This window comes from Typopeltis vanoorti, chromosome 23, assembly GCF_054136105.1.
Source record: "Typopeltis vanoorti isolate ZY-2024b chromosome 23, IOZ_Tvanoo_1.0, whole genome shotgun sequence".
Classification (NCBI taxonomy): Eukaryota; Metazoa; Arthropoda; class Arachnida; order Uropygi; family Thelyphonidae; genus Typopeltis; species Typopeltis vanoorti.
In genome coordinates, this window is record NC_143571.1 from 64,693,979 (window position 1) to 64,713,876 (window position 19,898).

General features: G+C 36.3%; 2 protein-coding genes across 3 annotated transcripts in view; one reads left to right on the forward strand and one right to left on the reverse strand.

The window, feature by feature from the left end:
- Positions 1 to 10,331, forward strand: part of LOC150093916 (PIH1 domain-containing protein 2-like) — a 44,049-nt gene extending 33,718 nt beyond the window's left edge. For both annotated transcript variants that reach the window (XM_090412764.1, XM_090412765.1), the window contains exon 5: positions 10,164 to 10,331. In XM_090412764.1, coding sequence (XP_090268890.1) covers positions 10,164 to 10,298 — 135 coding nt within the window. In that variant the 3' untranslated portion in view covers positions 10,299 to 10,331. The remainder of the gene's footprint in view (positions 1 to 10,163) is intronic.
- Etfb (Electron transfer flavoprotein beta subunit) overlaps positions 10,309 to 19,898 on the reverse strand; it is a 98,444-nt gene continuing 88,854 nt past the window's right edge. The window contains exon 7 of the mRNA XM_090412766.1: positions 10,309 to 10,438. The gene's annotated coding sequence lies outside the window, so the exon portion shown is untranslated. The remainder of the gene's footprint in view (positions 10,439 to 19,898) is intronic.

The following is a 19,898-nucleotide window of genomic DNA, read 5'->3' on the forward strand; positions in this document are numbered from 1 at the left end:
TGAAGATAAATGTCTTCATATTCAGCTACCAATTTGCATTGATTATGCCAAAAGATGTTATCATGCTAAAGTTGATGAGTTTACCAATATATTTATTCTGAATGAGTCTGGAGCTATTTCAATAGAGAAATATTGTGAGTAGGCATATTTAAATAAATTATAATACTGGAATGGAACTCAATATATTCTTTTATCAGCATAGAATTTTCACCTAAGTATTAAAGGCATCTTCAGTACAAGAATGCTGAATGGTAATCAAACATTAACAGACAATTCCAAAAGGCACCATAACAAGTTATAAAATTTAATGGTCTCTTTTAGTTATCTTACATTAGCTGTTTGACATTGTCTGTTAATGTTCGATTACCATTCAGCATTAAGGATATGGGATAGTTGGCCACGTTATCAATTGTGAGTGTTAATACCCTGTCCTTAGATCTTTGCCTTGATCACTAAATGACAGTCATGTTTTTACAGTTTCCATTAAAACACATTAAGATAATACACACACACAGCCAACTTCCAAGGTGTGGTAAATAGGTAAACTATAAGACTGCTTTGGTACTATTGAATGGCCTTTGTAGCATTATCATCATCATCTTTCCGATATGTACAAAGGGGTATTCAGGTTACTATGACAGCATTACATGATTATTATTATTATTATTCCTGACACCTCCAAGGAGTTCGAAGACTCATCGAGGGAGGACACATACAACTGTCTCAACCACTACACCGAACCTCTACCACGAATCAACGCCATCTACCACCCATCTCCTCCACCACCACAACTAGTATGCTATGTCTGTAAATTGTGTGTGTTCTGAAGGGCCGATTTGTCTGTATGCGGGATGAAAAACCCGAGTTTCCGGGAGAAAAAGCCCTGCTACCTCCGTATGAGATCGGCTAACTCACCTTCACTTGAAAATCGTCCAGATAAAGATTCCTCCCATCTCGACGAGAATCGAACTTAGGCCTATTCCAATCAAAGGGCGCAGTGTACCATCGTTCTTCCAATTGCGCTACGGAGGCACTTAAGGTTGCGTTATTATTAATCTCCTATCAACATTTTCCTCCAAATCAATCTATTACTTGTGAGCACTCCAATATTGTTACATCTAACATTTTGTGCTTCTAAGACACATCTGACCAAATCAATCCACCTAGACCTTGGTCTTCCTCTGTGTCTCTTTCCTGCCATCAAACACCTGTTTTGCTAACCTTTCTTCACCCATTCTTAGATTAGCTCTGCTGACACATTCTTGAATGCTAATAATGTCAAATTACTTTCTAATATCTTCATTTTTAATATGATTCTGCCATTGATGTCATTGGCTCACTCCCCTAATTTTTCTCAGAGCCCTCATATTTGTGGTCTGTAGTCTGTGATCAAGTGCTTTATTTCTAAGCTAACTCTCAGATCCATAACTTAAAACGGTTTAATCACTGTTTTGTATACTGCTAGTTTGGTGATTTGGCTAATTTCTCTCTTATTCCTTATAAATTTATTCAGCTGGCTATCTCCATCCCAGCTTTGCTTATTCTGTTGTCTATTTCCAGATTTAGCCTGCCATCTACACTAAAAATTGTGCGTAAATAGCTGAAATATTTTACTTGTTCTATAGGACCTCCATTCAGAATAGAGCTGAAATTTTCTATGCCCCTGCCGATTTTCATAGTTTTGGTCTTCTTATTGCTGATTTTCATGCCAAATTTGTTACAGCTGTTATTCTATTTTGTTAGTGAATCCTGAAGACTTGCACTAGATGTGTTTAGGAGTGCAACATTATCTGCATAGAGCAAAGTTTGACATCTTCAATTCTAATATTAGGCTTGATGCCACTTTCTTTCATAATGTAATCCATATATCATCATCATGAAATTCCTGCCATGTACATAATTATGATAGTACTACATGAAAAATTTACATCATTACTAACTTCCTATCTACAATTTTCCTCCAGATCAGTCTGTTACTTGTCAAGACTCCAATTTAATCAGATCTTATATTTCTGTCGTCTAATGCAGCGCTTCCCAAACTGTGGGCCGCGGCCCCCTTGGGGGCCTTCGGTTTTGTTGAGGGGGGGCCGTGAAATAATGAAAATAAATGCAACGTTTTAAGACTGAGTAGATTTTTTTTTATTTTAAAAGAAACGTATTTAACTTTTATTATTTTTTATATTTTAATGGAAAAATTCACATATTGGTGTTGGTTCCTAAATTTTGCTTCCTGTGTATTTCGGCACTTAATGAATATTAGTAAATATTGCTTATTCATATGTTTTATTTCAAAGCAGTGGTTAATTGTATTTACTTCGAATGCTCTTAGGGAAGCTCCAAATCTTCCTGTCCCTTTCATCACGCGTTCGTAATCAGGGACTATTGATATCGGCTTTATATACATATCAAAACTCGTTTTATATTATCACTGTCATCCGAGCTAGTTTTCTGTTACCAATAAAAGTTTCGCATATACTTCACACATGAAAAAAGCTTAAGCAGGTTCATGTAGGGAGATAGTAACTCGGTTGCAGTGGTAAACAACATGCCCTCATTAGCAGCAGAGGCAATAAAACAAGTACTTTTATTATGCCAGTGAATAAAGTATGAGGAGTCTGTATAATGTATTTCTCAACAAATTGTGGAATTAGAGACAACTGGGATAAAAACACACTAATTAATGAATCACATGTCCCCCTCATACAGAAACTATGCTGTATAGACTGAAACAAAACCATATGTTGCATGGGCAAACACAGAGGCTAACTAAAAACTATTGTTATTAATTAGATGTGTGTGAGTTCGATTTCCCAAGGCAGCAATAAAATTCAACCGAACGTGTTAAAATTCGTAAAAGTGTTAAAACTAATTACTATATATATATAATGAATGTTATGGCAGTTTCACATATGGAATTCGGTTAAAGAGAGTTAGCATTTCAACTCAATTGTCAGCTATGCTTTTATCTTTGGGTTGCACGATCTTTTGTTAATACCGCACGAATCATATGCACGTTTTAATAACCTGCCTCTGCTGTCTGTTTCGCGTTAGGCTTAACCGTAAAGGGAGAAAAGTCACAAAAGAGAAAAATGTTCCTGCTCCGGGGATTCCCTTATTTAGGTAATATTCACTAATTTCATGTTATCGGTAAGTGGTGATATTATTTGATCTATTCTACTTTAAAAAATTTAACCGAGATGGATAAGTGGCTGATAAAAAAAAAAACCTGCGAACAATCAGAAGAAACAGACTCAAAAAAAAAAAAAAAAAGGACAGTATTTCATATTTTACTAGAACAGCCTGCATCGTCTTCAGAACCAACCGGTAAGAGGCAAAAAATGTAATATATGTATGCATTTGATTTTTGCAATCGCTGTGTATGTTTTGTATTGAATATAAATACAATAAATATTATTATAATATATCTCTCTATTACAATTTTTTTTGAGGGGGGCCGTGAAATATTTTAATTTTTGCAAAGGGGGCCCTGACATCCAGAAGTTTGGGAAGCACTGGTCTAAGGCATTTTTTACTGTATCAATCCACCTATATCTTGGTCTTCCTCTGGGTCGGTTTCCTGCCTAGCAGAGAACACTTGTTTTGCCAATCTTTCCTCACCCATTGTTTAAATGACCATACCACCTGAGATTAGCTCTGCTAATGCATTCCTGGATGCTGACAATGTCAGGTTCTTTCCTAATATCCTCATTTTTAATATGATATTGCCATTGATGCCATCTGTTCATGCCTATAATCTTTCTCATATCTGTGGTCTCTAGTCTTTGGTCAAGTGTTTTACTTCTGACCCAGCTCTCAGAACCATAAGTTAAAATTGGTTTGAGCACTGTCTTGTATACAGCTAATTTAGTGTTCCCATTAATTTCTCTCTTATTCCATATGAATTTATTCAATTGACTTCCTACTATACCAGCTTTATTGATTCTATTGTCTATTTCCATATTTAGTTTACCATCTTCACTAAAAATCGTGCCTCAGTAGGTGAAATGTTTTACTTGTTCCACAGGTTCTCCGTTCACAACGCAGTTGACATTTTCAATGATTCTGCCTATTTTCATTGTCTTTATCTTGCTATTGCTGACCTTCATACCATATCTATTACAACAGCTATTCAATTTAGTCAGAGAATCTTGCAGACTTGTAGCGGATTTATTTAGAAGTATAACATCATCCACATAAAGAGCTGACATTAACATCTCCAATTTTGATATCATGTTTAATACTACTTTCCTTTATAATGTGATCCATATAGATAATGAATAACAGAGGAATAATGTGCATCCTTATTTCACACCAGATTTAACATTACACCATCTTCCTGTACTTCCTTCAATTCTAACTGCTGACTTACAACTGAAATAAAGACTAAGTATTGCTTGATATAATGCCCCATTGACACCATATAACTGTAGCCTATTGAATAGCTTCTCTCTTGGCACCTTATCATACGTCTTTTCCAGATCTACAAAACTTAAATACAGATCTTTGTTATCTTCCCATGATTTCTCCACTATTTGTCGTAAAGTGAAGATCTGATCCTGACAGCCTCTATTTGGCCTGAATCCAGCTTGTTCTTCAAGCTTTTCTTCTACAATTCTTCTCAACCGTTTCTCAAGTATACTTGCATATATTATTAGGAACACTCAGTAGGGAAATACTTCTGTAATTCTCACATTCAGTTTTATTTCCCTTTTTATATATGAGTACTACGAGAGCTCTACTCCAATCATCGGGAATTTGTCCAGGCCTGCTGAACTATGCAGTGCAGCCACTGCCAGACTTTTATATCACCATACTTCAGCATTTCTTGTCGAATATCATCTACTCCTGCTGCCTTTCCATATTTTAAGCCTTTGATGGCTTTTTCTACTTCAAGTATGAATATGTATTCCTGACCATATGCCTGTTGAGTGTTTTTTTACCACTGTGCTATCACTGCTTGTTTCATTTAGCAATTTCTCGAAGTAATTACTCCATACTTCAAGGATATCTTTTTCTCCTGTTTTCATGTCACCTTTATCATCTCTAACTCCTTTTACAGTACTCCTTCCTCCATTTCTGAGCTTCTTCAACAACCTGCAGAATATCTTACCACATTCTTGATATTTATTTTCTATGTTCTTGCCAAAGTGCTCCCATGACTTTTGTTTAGCTAGTTTTACACATTGTTTAGCTTTCTTACATTTGTCTCTGTATTCTCTAAGAGCAAGCTAACTTATTTGCCAGGAACTTTTGATATGCTTTCTTCTTTTCCTTCACTGCCTCTTTAACTTCCTGTGTCCACCATGGAGTTCTGATTTTTCTATCCTTGCAGACAACCTCACCACATACCTCTCTGGCTGAATCAAACAGTGTTTTCTTTAAGGCTTGCCACTGAATCTCCAAGGTTTGGCTGCTGTTCTCAAACTCTTTCATTTTTTCTTCAATAATCTTTGTGTATTTTAGTCTACAGTTCATATCTGAGAGCTGCTCAACTTTTATTTGCTTTAAAACTTTCTTACATGTTATTCTTTTCAATATGAAATTCAGTTTTATCCTGCTCAAGACTAAATAGTGATCACTTCCAATTTCAAATCCTCTGTACACTCTGGTGTCCTGCACCAGGGAGAAAACATCACTATCAAGAATAACATAGTCAATGAGACTTTTCTTATTCCTAGCCTCTTCTCTCCATGTGAATTTGTGCACATTTTTATGCTGGAACATGGTGTTAGTAATAACTAGTCCATGTCCTGAATAGAAATCCAACAAATATTTGCCATTATTGTTAGCTTTGCTATTTTCTCCAAATTTTCCTGATATATTATTGTATGTCTGACAATCATTTACTATTCTGCTATTTAGATCCCCAACAATGACCAACTTTTCCTTTTTCATTGTGTCAGATGCTTTCTCTAAATCCTCAAAAAATTCCTCCACTTCTACCTTAGTAAAACCTTGTGTGGGACCATAGTCTCATTGTCCAATTCTCCATTTTGATATTTGCCCACATCACTCTACTTGAGACTGCCTGCCATTCAAGGAGATTAGCGTCGTATTTAGTGTTGAATACAATGGCTACTCCTTTTCCTTGATCGTCATTGCCTGAATATAACATTTTGTATTTATTGCTCAGAAAGATCTCACCAGTTTTTGTCTTTTTTGTTTCAGTCACCCCCCATTATGTTGATCTTGTACTTTCTTACTAGCTCCATTTCTTTGCCTTTCAGGCTTCTTATGTTGATAGTACCAATCTTTAACTCTGGTGATGTTGAGTTGGGGTATTTTTTCAGATTTGTTCCAGTAGCTGACTTTTCACTGTTCACCCTGGTTCTCTGGCTAAAATACATTGGATGGATGTCCATTCTGTACTGTATGGAATTTATACAATTCTGAAATCAATATGTGATGTACAGACTCATTTTGAGAATAGCTTTAAAAAAATTTGCACTGGAAGAAGAGTACTGACCCGTATAGTATGTAAAAAAAAAAAAAAAAACCTTAAAATTAATATTGAACAGGATACTCATTACAGTTTGTAAATACCCTGTAAAAATCTCACATGGTCATGATTTATTTCTTTTTGTTTTTTATAATGGATATACTTAGTGTGGATTTTGTAAATAGGAATTAAGTTTTATGATAAAATAATCTAAAAATATGTATGCATTTGTTTGCATTTATTAATGCAATTCTATGCTTTAGTATTAGTGCAATTACGTGGCTAGTGTACCCACTCTCCAACCAACAGGTTGCAGATACAAATCCCATCATGGGCATGAATGTTCGTGATTGTCCTTAGGTGGGAGGTGAATTCCATTGCCTGATGTGAGACCACCACCCTGCTTATTGGAGACCTGAAACGGCCTCCAATAAGGCTTGAAAAAGTTCCATGTTTGATTTTTAGAGCAGAGTTTCTGGACTATGTAAAAAATAAATTAAAAATACACAAAAAATAAATAAATATATTTATAAATATATAAATATATATATATATATATATATAAAATTAATAAAATAAAAAAATCCTTAAAAAAGTGTACTGTAGGTTTGCAAGTAACCTTTTGTGAGAGGGAGCAATATAAATTTTAAAAACATTGGTTAAGCAGTGGAGAAACAAAAGGGAGCTACATATATTTTAAACAGTCTACTTGCTTGTTTTGATGTTTTAATCCTTAGGGAATTTCATAAAATAACAAAATTTTATTTCTATGTCTATTCGCAAGTGTTCTTGTGTGATACACTATTATTGCATTGTTCAATCACTATACTAATGGCAGTGATATTATTCAAATTTTGCTTTAAATCTCAGTAATGAGCATGCTCATTAGTTGAGTTTGGAACAGCTGTCACTGGATAACAGGAATTCCAACAAGAGAGAAGGGAAGGAGAGCTGAAAGAAGAAGTATCGCAGAAAAAAATTTATATTTTATATATAATCTCAAGGAGGAACTGTGAAGTTAATGATGAAGAACAGTACAATGTCTCAAGCCTTTCTAGATAGTGGAGTGTCATGTACTTAATGGGAAACAAATGTTCCATGAAGCAACATGGGTTTTTTATTTCCAGAGCAATTATTCTTCATGACTACCTTAGCAAAATGAAAGAAAGATGGATGTGTTTAAGGAAGCTTGCTTATCAGAAGAGGATATATTTTGCCTCTTTACACAAGGCCTTAATATAACCTCACCTCACATGGACTATAGCGCACTGGTGTGGTCTCCTGGTTTCTGTGGCGATGCTGATATAGTGGAGAGAGAGCAAAGGAGGGTGTTAAAAATGATATCAGGAAGATTATGAAGACAGATTTAGAATTTGTGAACTGCAAACTTCTGAAAGGGTCGTGCAGGATACCAGTAAATGGAATTTTTCATTTTATGGAGAGGATAAGTGGGCATCTGTAAGTTGAGAATGAATGCCGCTAAGAAAGGGGTAAGGGCTAGATTTTATTTTCCTCTCTTGGAGTGATGTATGATTGGAATAGATTACCATTGCATGTGATGAGTGCAGGTATGTGAATGAATTCAAGAAAAGGTATGACAGCTGGCGCAGGTGATATGTAACCTCCTTCGAGTCAGGGAATAATTAAGGATTGAAAACTCTGAGTTTTGGGGAGAAAAAACCCTGTTACCTTCATATGCGATCAGCTAATTCACCTTCAACTGAAAACATACATACAAGAGCCTTCGATTCATCCCCCCCCCCCACAAGTCCATATAAAGATTCTCCTCATAGCAACAAGAATCGAACTCAGGTCTTTTCCAATTGAAGGGCACAACATCCCCAACAGCTGCACTACAGAGGTGCTAGTGCCTAGTCTTGAAGTTGGAAATGCTGGAGCCCCTAGTCTTAATTATTTGTAACATGCATGACCTAAACAACTTTAATGCCATAAAACCTCTAAATATAAATGCGAGCCCATCCCCTAGGATCACATAACTTCTGATTTTAGAAGGTTGACTAGAATTTGACTTCTTTAAATTTGCATTCATACCAAGTTTTGGTGTAATGTGAAGAATAGCTGTTTTTACACTAAGTTCTGTGAAGCATAGTTATTCAGGGCATGATCAAAAGGTCTAACTCCCCTTGGTTATTAAATTTTATACACTCAATGGTCAAAACAAGAGATACCTACCTACCTAATAGTGCCAGCCCCCTCCTCTAGTGCAAATAACAGCCTATAAAACTTGGTATGAATGCACTCTCTGAGGCATTGACCCCACCAGATGTAGGATTACCAGTGGTAATTCCAGCCATGCCTGTTGCAGCATTGTTCACAACTGCACCTTAGGAATCGGTCCTGAATATATGGATGTCTCACTCTACATTGGATTTAAATCCAGGGACCTGTGGGGGGGGACACTGGATGGTCCCAAACTCAGATGAGTGTTTCTCAAGCCATGCCTGTGTGGTTGTAGCCCGGTGGGGTGGAACTTTGTCCTATTGTGCCAGATCGGCTCTGTGATGGTTTGGGAGTTTTCTCATGTGACACGTTAGGTCCCTTAATGTATCTGGAGAGGTCCTTAAATGCTGTGAGCTACCAGAATGTCTTGTTGATCACTACACACTTTCATGGCCTTCATGCAGCCGATGGTCTATTTCATGCGAAGGCCATGAAAGTGTGTAGTGATCAGCCAGACATTCTGGTGGCTCATAGCATTTAAGGACCACCTCTCCAGATACACTAAGGGACCTAAATGTGTCACATGAGAAGGCTCCCCAAACCATCACAGAGCCAACCTGGCACAATAGGACCATGGCCGTGTGCTGTTGATGCCACATCCACATCCTCCTATCAGCTCAGTACCACTCTACAGAGGTCCAGTTTTGATGGTCCCTGACACCGGAGGTCTAAGAACCCTGCTTAAACTTCCGACATTGAAACTGGATGTGATATGCGCCACAGTTGCCCTGTGGCTGGTCTGGACAGTTTACGCCACCTCCAGTCATCAATGGCATGTGGCCACCACTTGCTCGCTGAGTGCCGGTACATCTGTTGATGGAATAGACCATTGATTCGGTTGCCTTCAAGAATGCTAGGGTTCTTACCACTTAGGTGATAGAATGACCTATCTTGCATCGATAATATATCCACGATCAAAATCACTAAGATCACCATGTTTTTTGATTGTGATACATTGTTGGAAAGCCTGATGTCTGCCTATTTACCGCCTGCATTTGGTTTGGGTATGTTTCACTCTGCATAGGGGATGCCAGTGTCAACTTCCCATCTCCAACACCTCTATCTCTAATGTTTTGTCCATGGAGTATACATCATTTTTGTCCTGGCAAATTACAGGTACACTGGCCTTAGTAAACCCCCAGGGCAGGAAAGAAGAAAAAAGCAATGCTTGTAAGAGTTGAATAAATTCTCTCTAAAAGTTCTATTTGTATAGCATTCTGGTTTTTTTTTTTTTATTTTTTTTTTTTATTACAGATATCCTTTTAATGTACAGAATGGCTATGCTTTGACTATAACACCATTTTTGTTGATTTTATAAAGATAGTTATATATTGACTTTGTATTAAAAAGTATCTCAAAGGACGTTTTAACTTCCTCTAAGCTGATATTTGAATAGAGAAAAAAAAAGTCTGCTTTGATATTACACCATTCATAAAAAACAAATCAAACAGCAAGTCATTTTTTTTTTCTCTCTCTTTTGTAGGGACAACTTACATTAAATATAGGCCATGTACATACATTGCAGTTTCCAATTCCACCATATGTGAGTGAAGATAAAATTGAAGCCAAACTTCTGAAAAGATCATCAGTCCTTTTAGTGAAATACCCATTGCAATAAAAGAAACCACTTGTTATTAAAAGCTGCTTTATTTTACATATATATTCAAAGATAGACTATACAAATGTAATTTTTATTTATACTTTCATTGTTATGATCTTTTCTTCATGGACTTATCTTCCTTTCCTATGTATAAAAATCTGTAAGAGAAGTATGAGAAATAAAAAAAAATAAATAAAATAAAAAAACAGCTTTTCTTTAGTTTTTAAATTTACTGAAATCATATTGGATATTATATTTCACTGAATTTAATATATAATTTATGCACATGGACAAAGTAGAGGGACTGCATATGGAGTATAACAAATTAGCATAAACAATTTAACATTTAAAATTGTACACCTGAAGCTGTTAAAATTATAACATCTATATATACAGAAATTTTATGTCATAGTATCATTGATTATTCCTGGTAGGAACCAGTGAATTGGTTGAGTGTTATAGTTCAAAATCAGTTACTTTTATTTTATACTTAAATATACTTGCACAATATATTTCTGTAGCAACTCTCAAATCAAAATGACTAATAGTAGGACAGTAGATGACATATGTTCCATGGCACTACTTCCTGAAAAACAATCACCAACTATAATCAGTGGCATATTCAGGTATAGGCCCGGGCCTAAAGTGGCAAATTTTGAGGAGCGGCAGAAATTTCTCAGTTTTGCAATTATAACATGTAACTTATATGCCGCATATACTCGGTAACTGGACACAAAGACAATAGGGATCGCAGTCGAGAGAGAGATTGGCAGCTCGTGGCCTGAAATCGTAGGGGTGCTGCAACTTTCGAAATATATATACACACTGTAAGTACAGTGTATGGATAAAATATCAAAATTACGGTAAAATTTTTTTAAAAAAATTAGACATGAAAAAATATTGTTTATTATCGATAAAATTATAAAGTTTAGTATAATTCAAAATTACTTAAAAATAAAATCATAATAAGAGAATTGTATAGGATTGTTGATGATAAAATTAAATATTATAAGCAAATATAAATAAATAATAAATATAGTTATATATTGAGAAAAATGTGGAGCGCTGCAGTTCCGTGCCTATGCACAAGCTGTCCCTGGATTGATGCTAATTAATTTTGTGTCAGTATTATTCTTACTAACTGTAAAAACATTTCCTTCTTTATTATTTTGAATTCAAATTAAGATTGTTAATTGTTGCATTTCCTTCAACTTTTTAGTTCAGTATCCTGATATATTTGTGGCAGTTAAGACGTGCTAAATCTGAAATTATTTTTAGAGTTTTCAGTGCGCCTTGTCATATGTTGCCATCAGAGTGGAGGTAATACTGTTTTATTGTTTTGCTTTTAAAAAGTTATAAATTGTGTGTAAATCATTCTGATGCTTCCTGCGTGTTTTAAATTACTATTTAAATTTTAAAACATGAGTGACGGTAGAAAGCGACTTAGTGATAGTGAATATAAGAAGAGGAGAAAAGAAAAGTAAGCAAAAATTAACGAAGTAGTATCAAAGACAAGAAAACTGGAGAGTTTTTTTGCGTTGGTATCTGCTAATAATAATTGTGATTTGGAAAAGGAACAAGAAGTGATTGAGGAGACGGAAATTGAATGTTTCAAATGATGTGCCTACAACAAATCCCAACAATTTGGCAGCACAGGTGATAGTGAGTAATGACCCAGATGAGTGGATTCTAAATGACATAACACAGGATTATATCACAGTTAACGGGTTTCCACAAAATTAGACAGTGATCTTTCAAAATCACAAAGCACTTATCCTGATAAAATAAGACATGTTTCTAAGAAATTGAGAGGAATCTGATTAATGGCAAAATAATAATAATAGATTTTCTTGTTTACTCTCCTAATACTGGAAAGATCTTCTGTGTGCCTTGTCGCCTTTTTAGTGGAGGGGGAGCTGACGATAGTCACTTTGTCAGTGGATTTAATGACTGGAAAAATGCAGAAGCACAAGTGAGTCATCACGAGAAAGCAACTAGTCATATGAACTGTCTGATAGCTCTGAAACAAAGAGTGACTTACAAATTTATTGTGGAAGAACTTAAAATAGCTAAGTACTATTCCATAAGTGTTGACTCAACACCAGACTTGTCTCATGTTGATCAGCTGTCCTTCATTGTACGATATGTGAAAGAACATGGAACTCCTGTGGAGTGTTTCATTCTTAACGTAAGTCACAAATCTGAAGAGTTACAAGAGGCGGTTTTGACTTCACTAAACGAGCTTGGAATTGATGTACTAAATTGCAGAGGGCAGGCATATGATAATGCTAGCAACATGTCAGACAAGTACACAGGACTGCAAGCAAGAATTCTTGAAATAAATCCATTGGCAGAATTCACACTGTGCGCTGGACATTCTCTGTCTCTAATTGGTACTTGTGCTGCCAAATCCTGTGGGTACTCTTCCACATTTTTTGATGCCCTTCAAAAAATGTATATTTTTCACATCTTCAACACATCAGTGGAGTGTTCTAAGAAAGCACCCGGAGACTTCTGCAAAAGTAATCAAACGTCCTTTGCCTACTCGTTGGTCAGCTCGTGATGATGCCTGTCGGAGTCTTCGTGAGGGATGGAAGGAAATAATTTCCACTTTGTCTGAAATTGAAAATGACACCACCCAGAAGAAAGTTATGCAATGTGAAGCAAGTCGGATTCTACAGCAACTTCAGTCACTGGAGGTTGGGATCATGACCTGCCTATGGGGTGATATTCTCGCAAGAATGAATGCCACAAGCAAGAAATCACAAAGTGTAAACATTGATATAGGAACGGTGTGTGTACGAGTCCCTCGAAAAATATTTCAAAAAACTAGAGTTACTCCATGAATCCTATGAAGAACAGGGCAAGAAGTTAGTGGAATTGACTTGTATGAGGAAGAGAAAAAGCCCACCAGGTTTTCTGACGACAGTGCAGATGAAAGTAACGAAAATGAAGACGAGTACAATCCATCGGTCAGTTTCAAAACTGATACTTATGACACAATTTTGCACAGGCTCTCATTCGAAAAAAATCTAAGAAAAGTGTCGTATGAAAACCTCTCGAAGCAGTTCTTGTTTCTCACAACAATGCATGTGATATGTGAAAAGGACATCATAAAAGAGGAAAAAAAATTCAAGAACACTTTTCAACTGACATTGAACCTGAATTTGTAAACAAATGTCTGCACCTGAAATCAAATGGCCCAGAAATAAATATATTCCTACAACTCTCACAGAAAATTCGACAGGAATCGCTATGGTGTATATATCCCAATCTGGACACTGTTGTTATGATTTTTCTGTGTAAGATGGCAACAAATTGCTCAGCTGAACGATTGTTTTAAATATACCTTCACCGAGTGAGCGGCAAGACAGAATATTTTAGGACATTTTTGGTGAGTCATAATATATATATATATATATATATATATATAGTTATTTATATTATAAATTTATGATATATAAATCAACATGTTCATTAAATATGAGGGGCGGCAAATACCTAAATATGCCACTGCATGACACTACTCCAAGTTGCCTCCTAATTTTGTCATAATCGCAAGTTTTGTAGTTCTGCATAAACACTTTCTTTACTGAAATTTTCACATCTTAAGCAACCTCCCAGGACAAGACTGCATGGTCACTTTCCCTGATCGGAGTGTAGAGTTGGTACTACAGTTAAAGATAGATCTTTTGATGCTATTACCAGATCCAACACTCAAATCCCTGGTCCCTTTCATCACTGCTGCTTCAGGTCTGTTTTAGGTAATTACTCTCTTAGTAACTGTATAAATTCCATTTCCATTTTGCCATGTGCCCTATACCTGCTTCCAATCTATATCACCATAGTTGAGGTCTCGCATGGTAATTGTTCGGCCTGCACTCGTGCTAATTTGCTGATGCCTGTCATCCACATTTTCTACTGAACCCCCAAGTCTATTGCAGCAACAAACAATAAGTTTTATTCTATTGGCTGCTATCTCATTGGTTCATGAATGGTTCATTTCAGGCTATCTGGAAGATAGCCTGAAATGAACCATTTCCATCAGATCTACAGTCTTCCTTTTTGTTGATTGAAGTTCTTCAGCTATCATTATTAATACTTCTCCTGCCATATTTCTTCTATTTTATCTTAAAAGACAATATCCATTACATTATATCCCTGTGACTACATTATTCTCTGACAACCAGGTCTAGCTGATACCGATACTTTTTGGCCAAGAAAATAAGAAAACTTTATTTCTAATACTTCGGGCATTCTTGTACATGCATTTCAACATCCCCTTGAACCCACAGTTACCTTCTACAGGGTGTCCCAAAATTCACGCAAGAAGTAATTTTGATAGAAAACACAGGTTTTTAATTAAAAATTGTAATTTCTTATTGATTCATAAAGTATACAATATAGGGTTATGCATGGAATAGCATATCGGGTAAATGGCCTCCACGGTTTTGCTGGCACATACGCACTCTTTTGTCGAAATTTCCCATGACTGTTTTGCATAAGTGTTGCTGAATTTCGTTGATACAGCGCTCGATTTCATCCTCCAAGGTGTGGGTGGTCGTGGGCTTGTTGGCATAAACCTTAGACTTCAAAAAACCTCAAAGAAAAAAGTCCAACGGCGTTAAGTCACATGATCTGGGTCATGATCATGTGACTTAACTTAAATCATGATGAGTCAAATGCACCCACGTTGTGGATGCATTTGTTTCTCAACAATTACTCGTGGATTTTCTGAACCCCAAATGCAACAATTTTGTCGATTAATGAAGCCATCAAGATGAAAATGAGCCTCATCGCTGAAGATGATTTTGTTCAAAAAATAAGCATCCACTTGTTGTTTTTCCATAATCCATTCAATGAACTCTCTTTGCTGTGTGTGGTCAGTAGGCTTCAGTTCTTGAGTCAATTGAACTTTCGTGAGAATACGCTGTAGAGAGCTTCTCGAAATGCCCAATTCAAGACCACGGTACCGAATTGATGTTCCTGGACTCTCAGCAACACTCTCACGAACTGCTTTGGTGTTTTCTGTTGAACGACTTGTTGAAGGACGGCCAGAGTGTATAAGATCACTAATTGATCCAGTTTCCTTGAATTTTTTAATTAATCTTTTCACAGTTGATGAAGTTAAATCACTATTCCGACCATATTTTGTACGAAAATTGCGAACTGTAGCTGCCAAACCTTCATTATTTTTAAAATATTGCTCAACAATGAAAATGCATTGTTCTTTAGCGTAGCGCTCCGTTTTTAATAACCCTGAACTGTAAGCTGTCACACTGTATTTTTTTTTCTCGTTGGCAACACTTTACCGCACAAATGTCACTAAATTTAAATCTTGCGTGAATTTTGAGACACCCTTTATAATGTCATTACCTGCACATTTATACCTGTCCATTATGGGAGATATTGAAAGCACATAATATTACTTGGTTATTGAAGAACGTGCTAGCAAGTACAGATTAAGAAGTTGCTATTCTTCTTTATAAGGCACTTGGATTATACGTTCATCTGGATTACTATGCTCAGGTCTGGTCTCCTCGGTTTCTTGGGAATGTGGAAGCGGTGGCGAAGATTCAGAGAAGAGAGACCAAGATGGTAATTGGCTGTGGAATGTTCCCTATGAAGATAGATTGAGGGTGTCTGGATTGCAGAAGTTGGTTGATAGCAGAAAAAAAAAGGGGATATGATAGAGGCATTTAAGTTAGTTCAAGGTCTTTATGAGATTAATGCAGGAGAAATGTTTCAGCACTTGTCTAGAACAAGAAGTCATCCGTGGAAGTTGAATAAAGGTATGGTTAGTAGTTGTGTGCCAACTAGTTTTTTTTTTTTTTTTGCTTGGAGAGTCCTGAATGAGTGGAATGGATTGCCAGAGTCAGTTGTGAGTGCTTTTGTCTGTTAATAGGTTCAAGGAGAGGTATGATAGATTGTGTGATAGTTTGGGTCTCCTGCAATGAGCCTTCAAACTGCATGGATGAGCCCATACAACAACAACAATAAGAAAAAATTCTCTATACTTTCCTGTGTCGTTTGCATGGTCCAGTATGGTAACTTGCAGATCTCTATTCACATCTAATGCTTCAGTTATGCAGATATCCTTGCCCACACTTGGTAAATGAAAACCAGATGAGGACACAGTCATCCTCTCATCAAAATTGAATAACTTAGTAACATCTCACAATTTTTCTCATCATGATCTCGTTTTCTTGATTAGGTCTCATATCAATAAATGTTTCCAGACTACTCATTACATACAGAATAACTTTTTTTTTATTTTATTTTCTGTGGAACATGCTTTCGTAAAGGCCTATGTAACTCAGTGGAAGTGACGCTTGCACCCTCAGCTCTTGGCCGCATGAAGACAGACTTATTGTTCGAGTCTAGTCGCCGTCTGGAGGAACTTTTTCTAAGCCTTTCTTCGACCGGTTCCCGAGTTAGTCAATCTCTGGCACGGTCTTTTTTTTTCTCTCCTGGAAACTTGAGTTTTTCATTCCGTAGAACCCACATTATTTCAGATAGTAACATATTCTGTTAGGGTTAGGCACCAAGAGGATGGCAGCACTTGTTTGCCTGTCTTCTCATCGGTGGCTGCGTATAATTGGTAATAGACATGGGCCAGCTTTCTCTGACTGGCTAGTGGTGGAGATCGAACTGCCCACTTAGTCCCCAAAAGCTAGATAGGATTTAATTCCCCCCCTACTCCCTATAAGGGAATTATTATAATTATTATTATGCGACACCTCCAGGGATTCCAAAGACTCATCGAGGAGATGACACTTTGAACGAGTTGCCTTAGTCCTGAAGATACTTCAGGTGCAAACTTTGTTTGCTGATACTTGGATAAAGGATTAAACTAAATTTATTATACTCTAACCAAGTGGAAAATAAACTTCCAACATCTTTCTCTAAATCCAGAGTAATTTAATAATAAGGTGGTACACCTTTTGGCAACTTGTAAATATGACCTCTCCATTGCTTCTGCCTTAGTATCACCACTTCTGGGTCTGGCTCCCACTGATGAGACCTCAATAAAAGAATAAAGGTCGAAACCGGTCTGGGTAATGGCCCTTCCCTTAATGCATAGCATTATACATGTCTGCAAGGAGATATGCTTTGCATTATGAGAGATACTGAGAAAAGGAGTGATGAGAGCTTGGTCCACCTTTACTCTAAGTTGCCTCAGTCCTGAAGATACGTCAGGCACAAACTTTGTTTGCTGACACTTGGATAAAGGATTAAACTAAATTTATTATAGTCTACCCAAGTGGAAAATAAACTTCCAACAGAAATCCTAGTGTTCTGGATGCTGAAGAAGCAAAATAGCAAAAATCTGCTATAATGTGTTTGCTTACACCAAAAGTGGTTTCATTTTGTCTAGAGATTTCAGTGTTGTCAAGAGTAAGACTAAAAGGAAAAGTTTTTTTTTTTGTGGGAGATAAGGCAGAACTGTATTTTGCTAGCAGCCGAAACTAACAAGGTTATCCAAGCCCATTGAAGAATGGTTAAAAGATAAGAATTTAGAGTAATACAGGATACTGATTTGCATGGTGCAAGGTTTGTTGAATGAGTAGGAACGTAGCATGTTATCATCAACAGCGCTGTGATCAACTGTTATAGAGTACTAATTTACAGAAAGAAGACAGTTTCCAGTCTCTCGAATGTTGGATGTGAAGAAAGATCAAGGAAATGCAGTTTGCAGGGTTCTTAAAGGAAGGCAAGGGGAAGGATATAAGTTGGTAGGGTATTGTTACTCAATTGATGTCAAAGAGACTTTTCAGAGAATGGGGAAAGACAGTGCTAGAACAGAGGCTTTCTCTGGAAATTGTATAAGGAGAGTGGGAGCAAGAGTACTCACACTCTTTTTATATATTTATGGGGGTAGTTGATATTTATTTTTAATATTTATCATTTTGCACTTGGGAAACATGCTTTCATCACTTTCTTATTAAGCGTACCTGTTATCATTGAATCTTCATACAGCACCCTCTCCTTTTTACCAGTTTCTCACACTTTTATACTTTTCTCATTCACTTTTTCTTTCATTCTTCCTCCTGATGTACCACATGACAGTCATTTTTCCACTTGTGCTTACTATTTTTGTTCTGTGGTTGGTCGCTTCTCACTCCTAGAGAATGAGAAGCCCCCCCCCCTTTTTTCTTTTTTTGAATGGGGTGGCAAGTGTGTGGAATGAACTGCATGATAGTGTGTTAGGCATGTGCAGAAATAGCGAATGAGTTTAAAGTACAGTTTAATGAGCTATTTAATCACTGTAGTGTGACAATGACATGTCCCACAAGTCTTCTGCCTCCTGGAGGGCCAATTCTGCTTTTCTGAAGGAACAGATATTATTAAACTAATGATAAATTTCAAAAATTCAAGAACAATAAAAAAAAAAAAATTATGCAGTATACTAGTTTAATGTACAGTATGATATTTCTGTTTACTTAAAATGTCACTGATTTTATGTGAAATACATAGCCACCTCTTCCTATAGCAAATTCATGGAGACGATTGCAGCAGTTTGTATAGTGTTACAATGAGTTCACTATAACGAGAGGTGCCAGTAATGCATTCACTTTTGACACATTTAGAATATTCTGTCCTTACAGAATATATCTGAATAATAACTGTTTCATTTCCTACTTTTTATGAAAAAATGTTTTACCAATGTATGTAGTTTACTCTCATTGAGGCAAACATCAAACTGTTAAAAGGTGTCGAGCATAACTCCACAGGCAGAATACTTTGCAAAAGAAAATTCGTTATATCACATTATCTACTATAATAAACTATTCCTAACAATTTGGGAACAATTTATAGGTGGCACTAGCATAATGCACAGTAGAAACAGTGCTGCAGGTCTTACAGCTAAATTTTTGATTTTAGAGAATATTAATTATTTTAGTAATTATTTTTAGTAGTATATTACTTATTTGAGACTGTAAAGATGAGTATATGTGTTTGTGAAATTTAATGCATGATATCATTCAAAAAAGTTTTTCATGGAATATGGCACCAAGGCTGCCTTGAACATTCATGAAAGGAAGACTTCTGGAAGCGAGTTGAGCTCTTTCATCTTTTATGTCATGCATGGAAAATTCAACAGGAGTAAACAAAAATAAAAAAGTGGGAAGTGCTCTATGAATTCATTGCCAAGAGTGAATGATTTATGGTATGAAAGTGAGAGCAGAGGGAATGTGTTGTAAATGTTTCAATGTATGAGTGCAGTATTGTAGAAATTGGGACTAGGAAGAGACTAATATTAACAATGTAAGGAGATATAACGAAAATGCTGTAGAGAATGTGGAAGGAGTGAACAACGAAATATTAATGAGAGCATGAAAAAGTGGCTGAAAGTAATGCAGATGATGAGGTGACAGCAATGAGTGTAACAGAACTATGCAAACATTCTTCACAGAACAAAAACATGAATTATAGCACCTGGAGAAATGATCATGTGGTAGATTATGAGGGAGAATGAAAGAAAAAGTGAATGGGAAATGTATAAAAGTGTATGAAACTGGTATGCCCACAGATACGAGACCCTTCGACACTTCTGCACATGTCAACAGAAGGAGAATCCATTCCGATAATAGGGTAATCAAACCTTATTGTGGG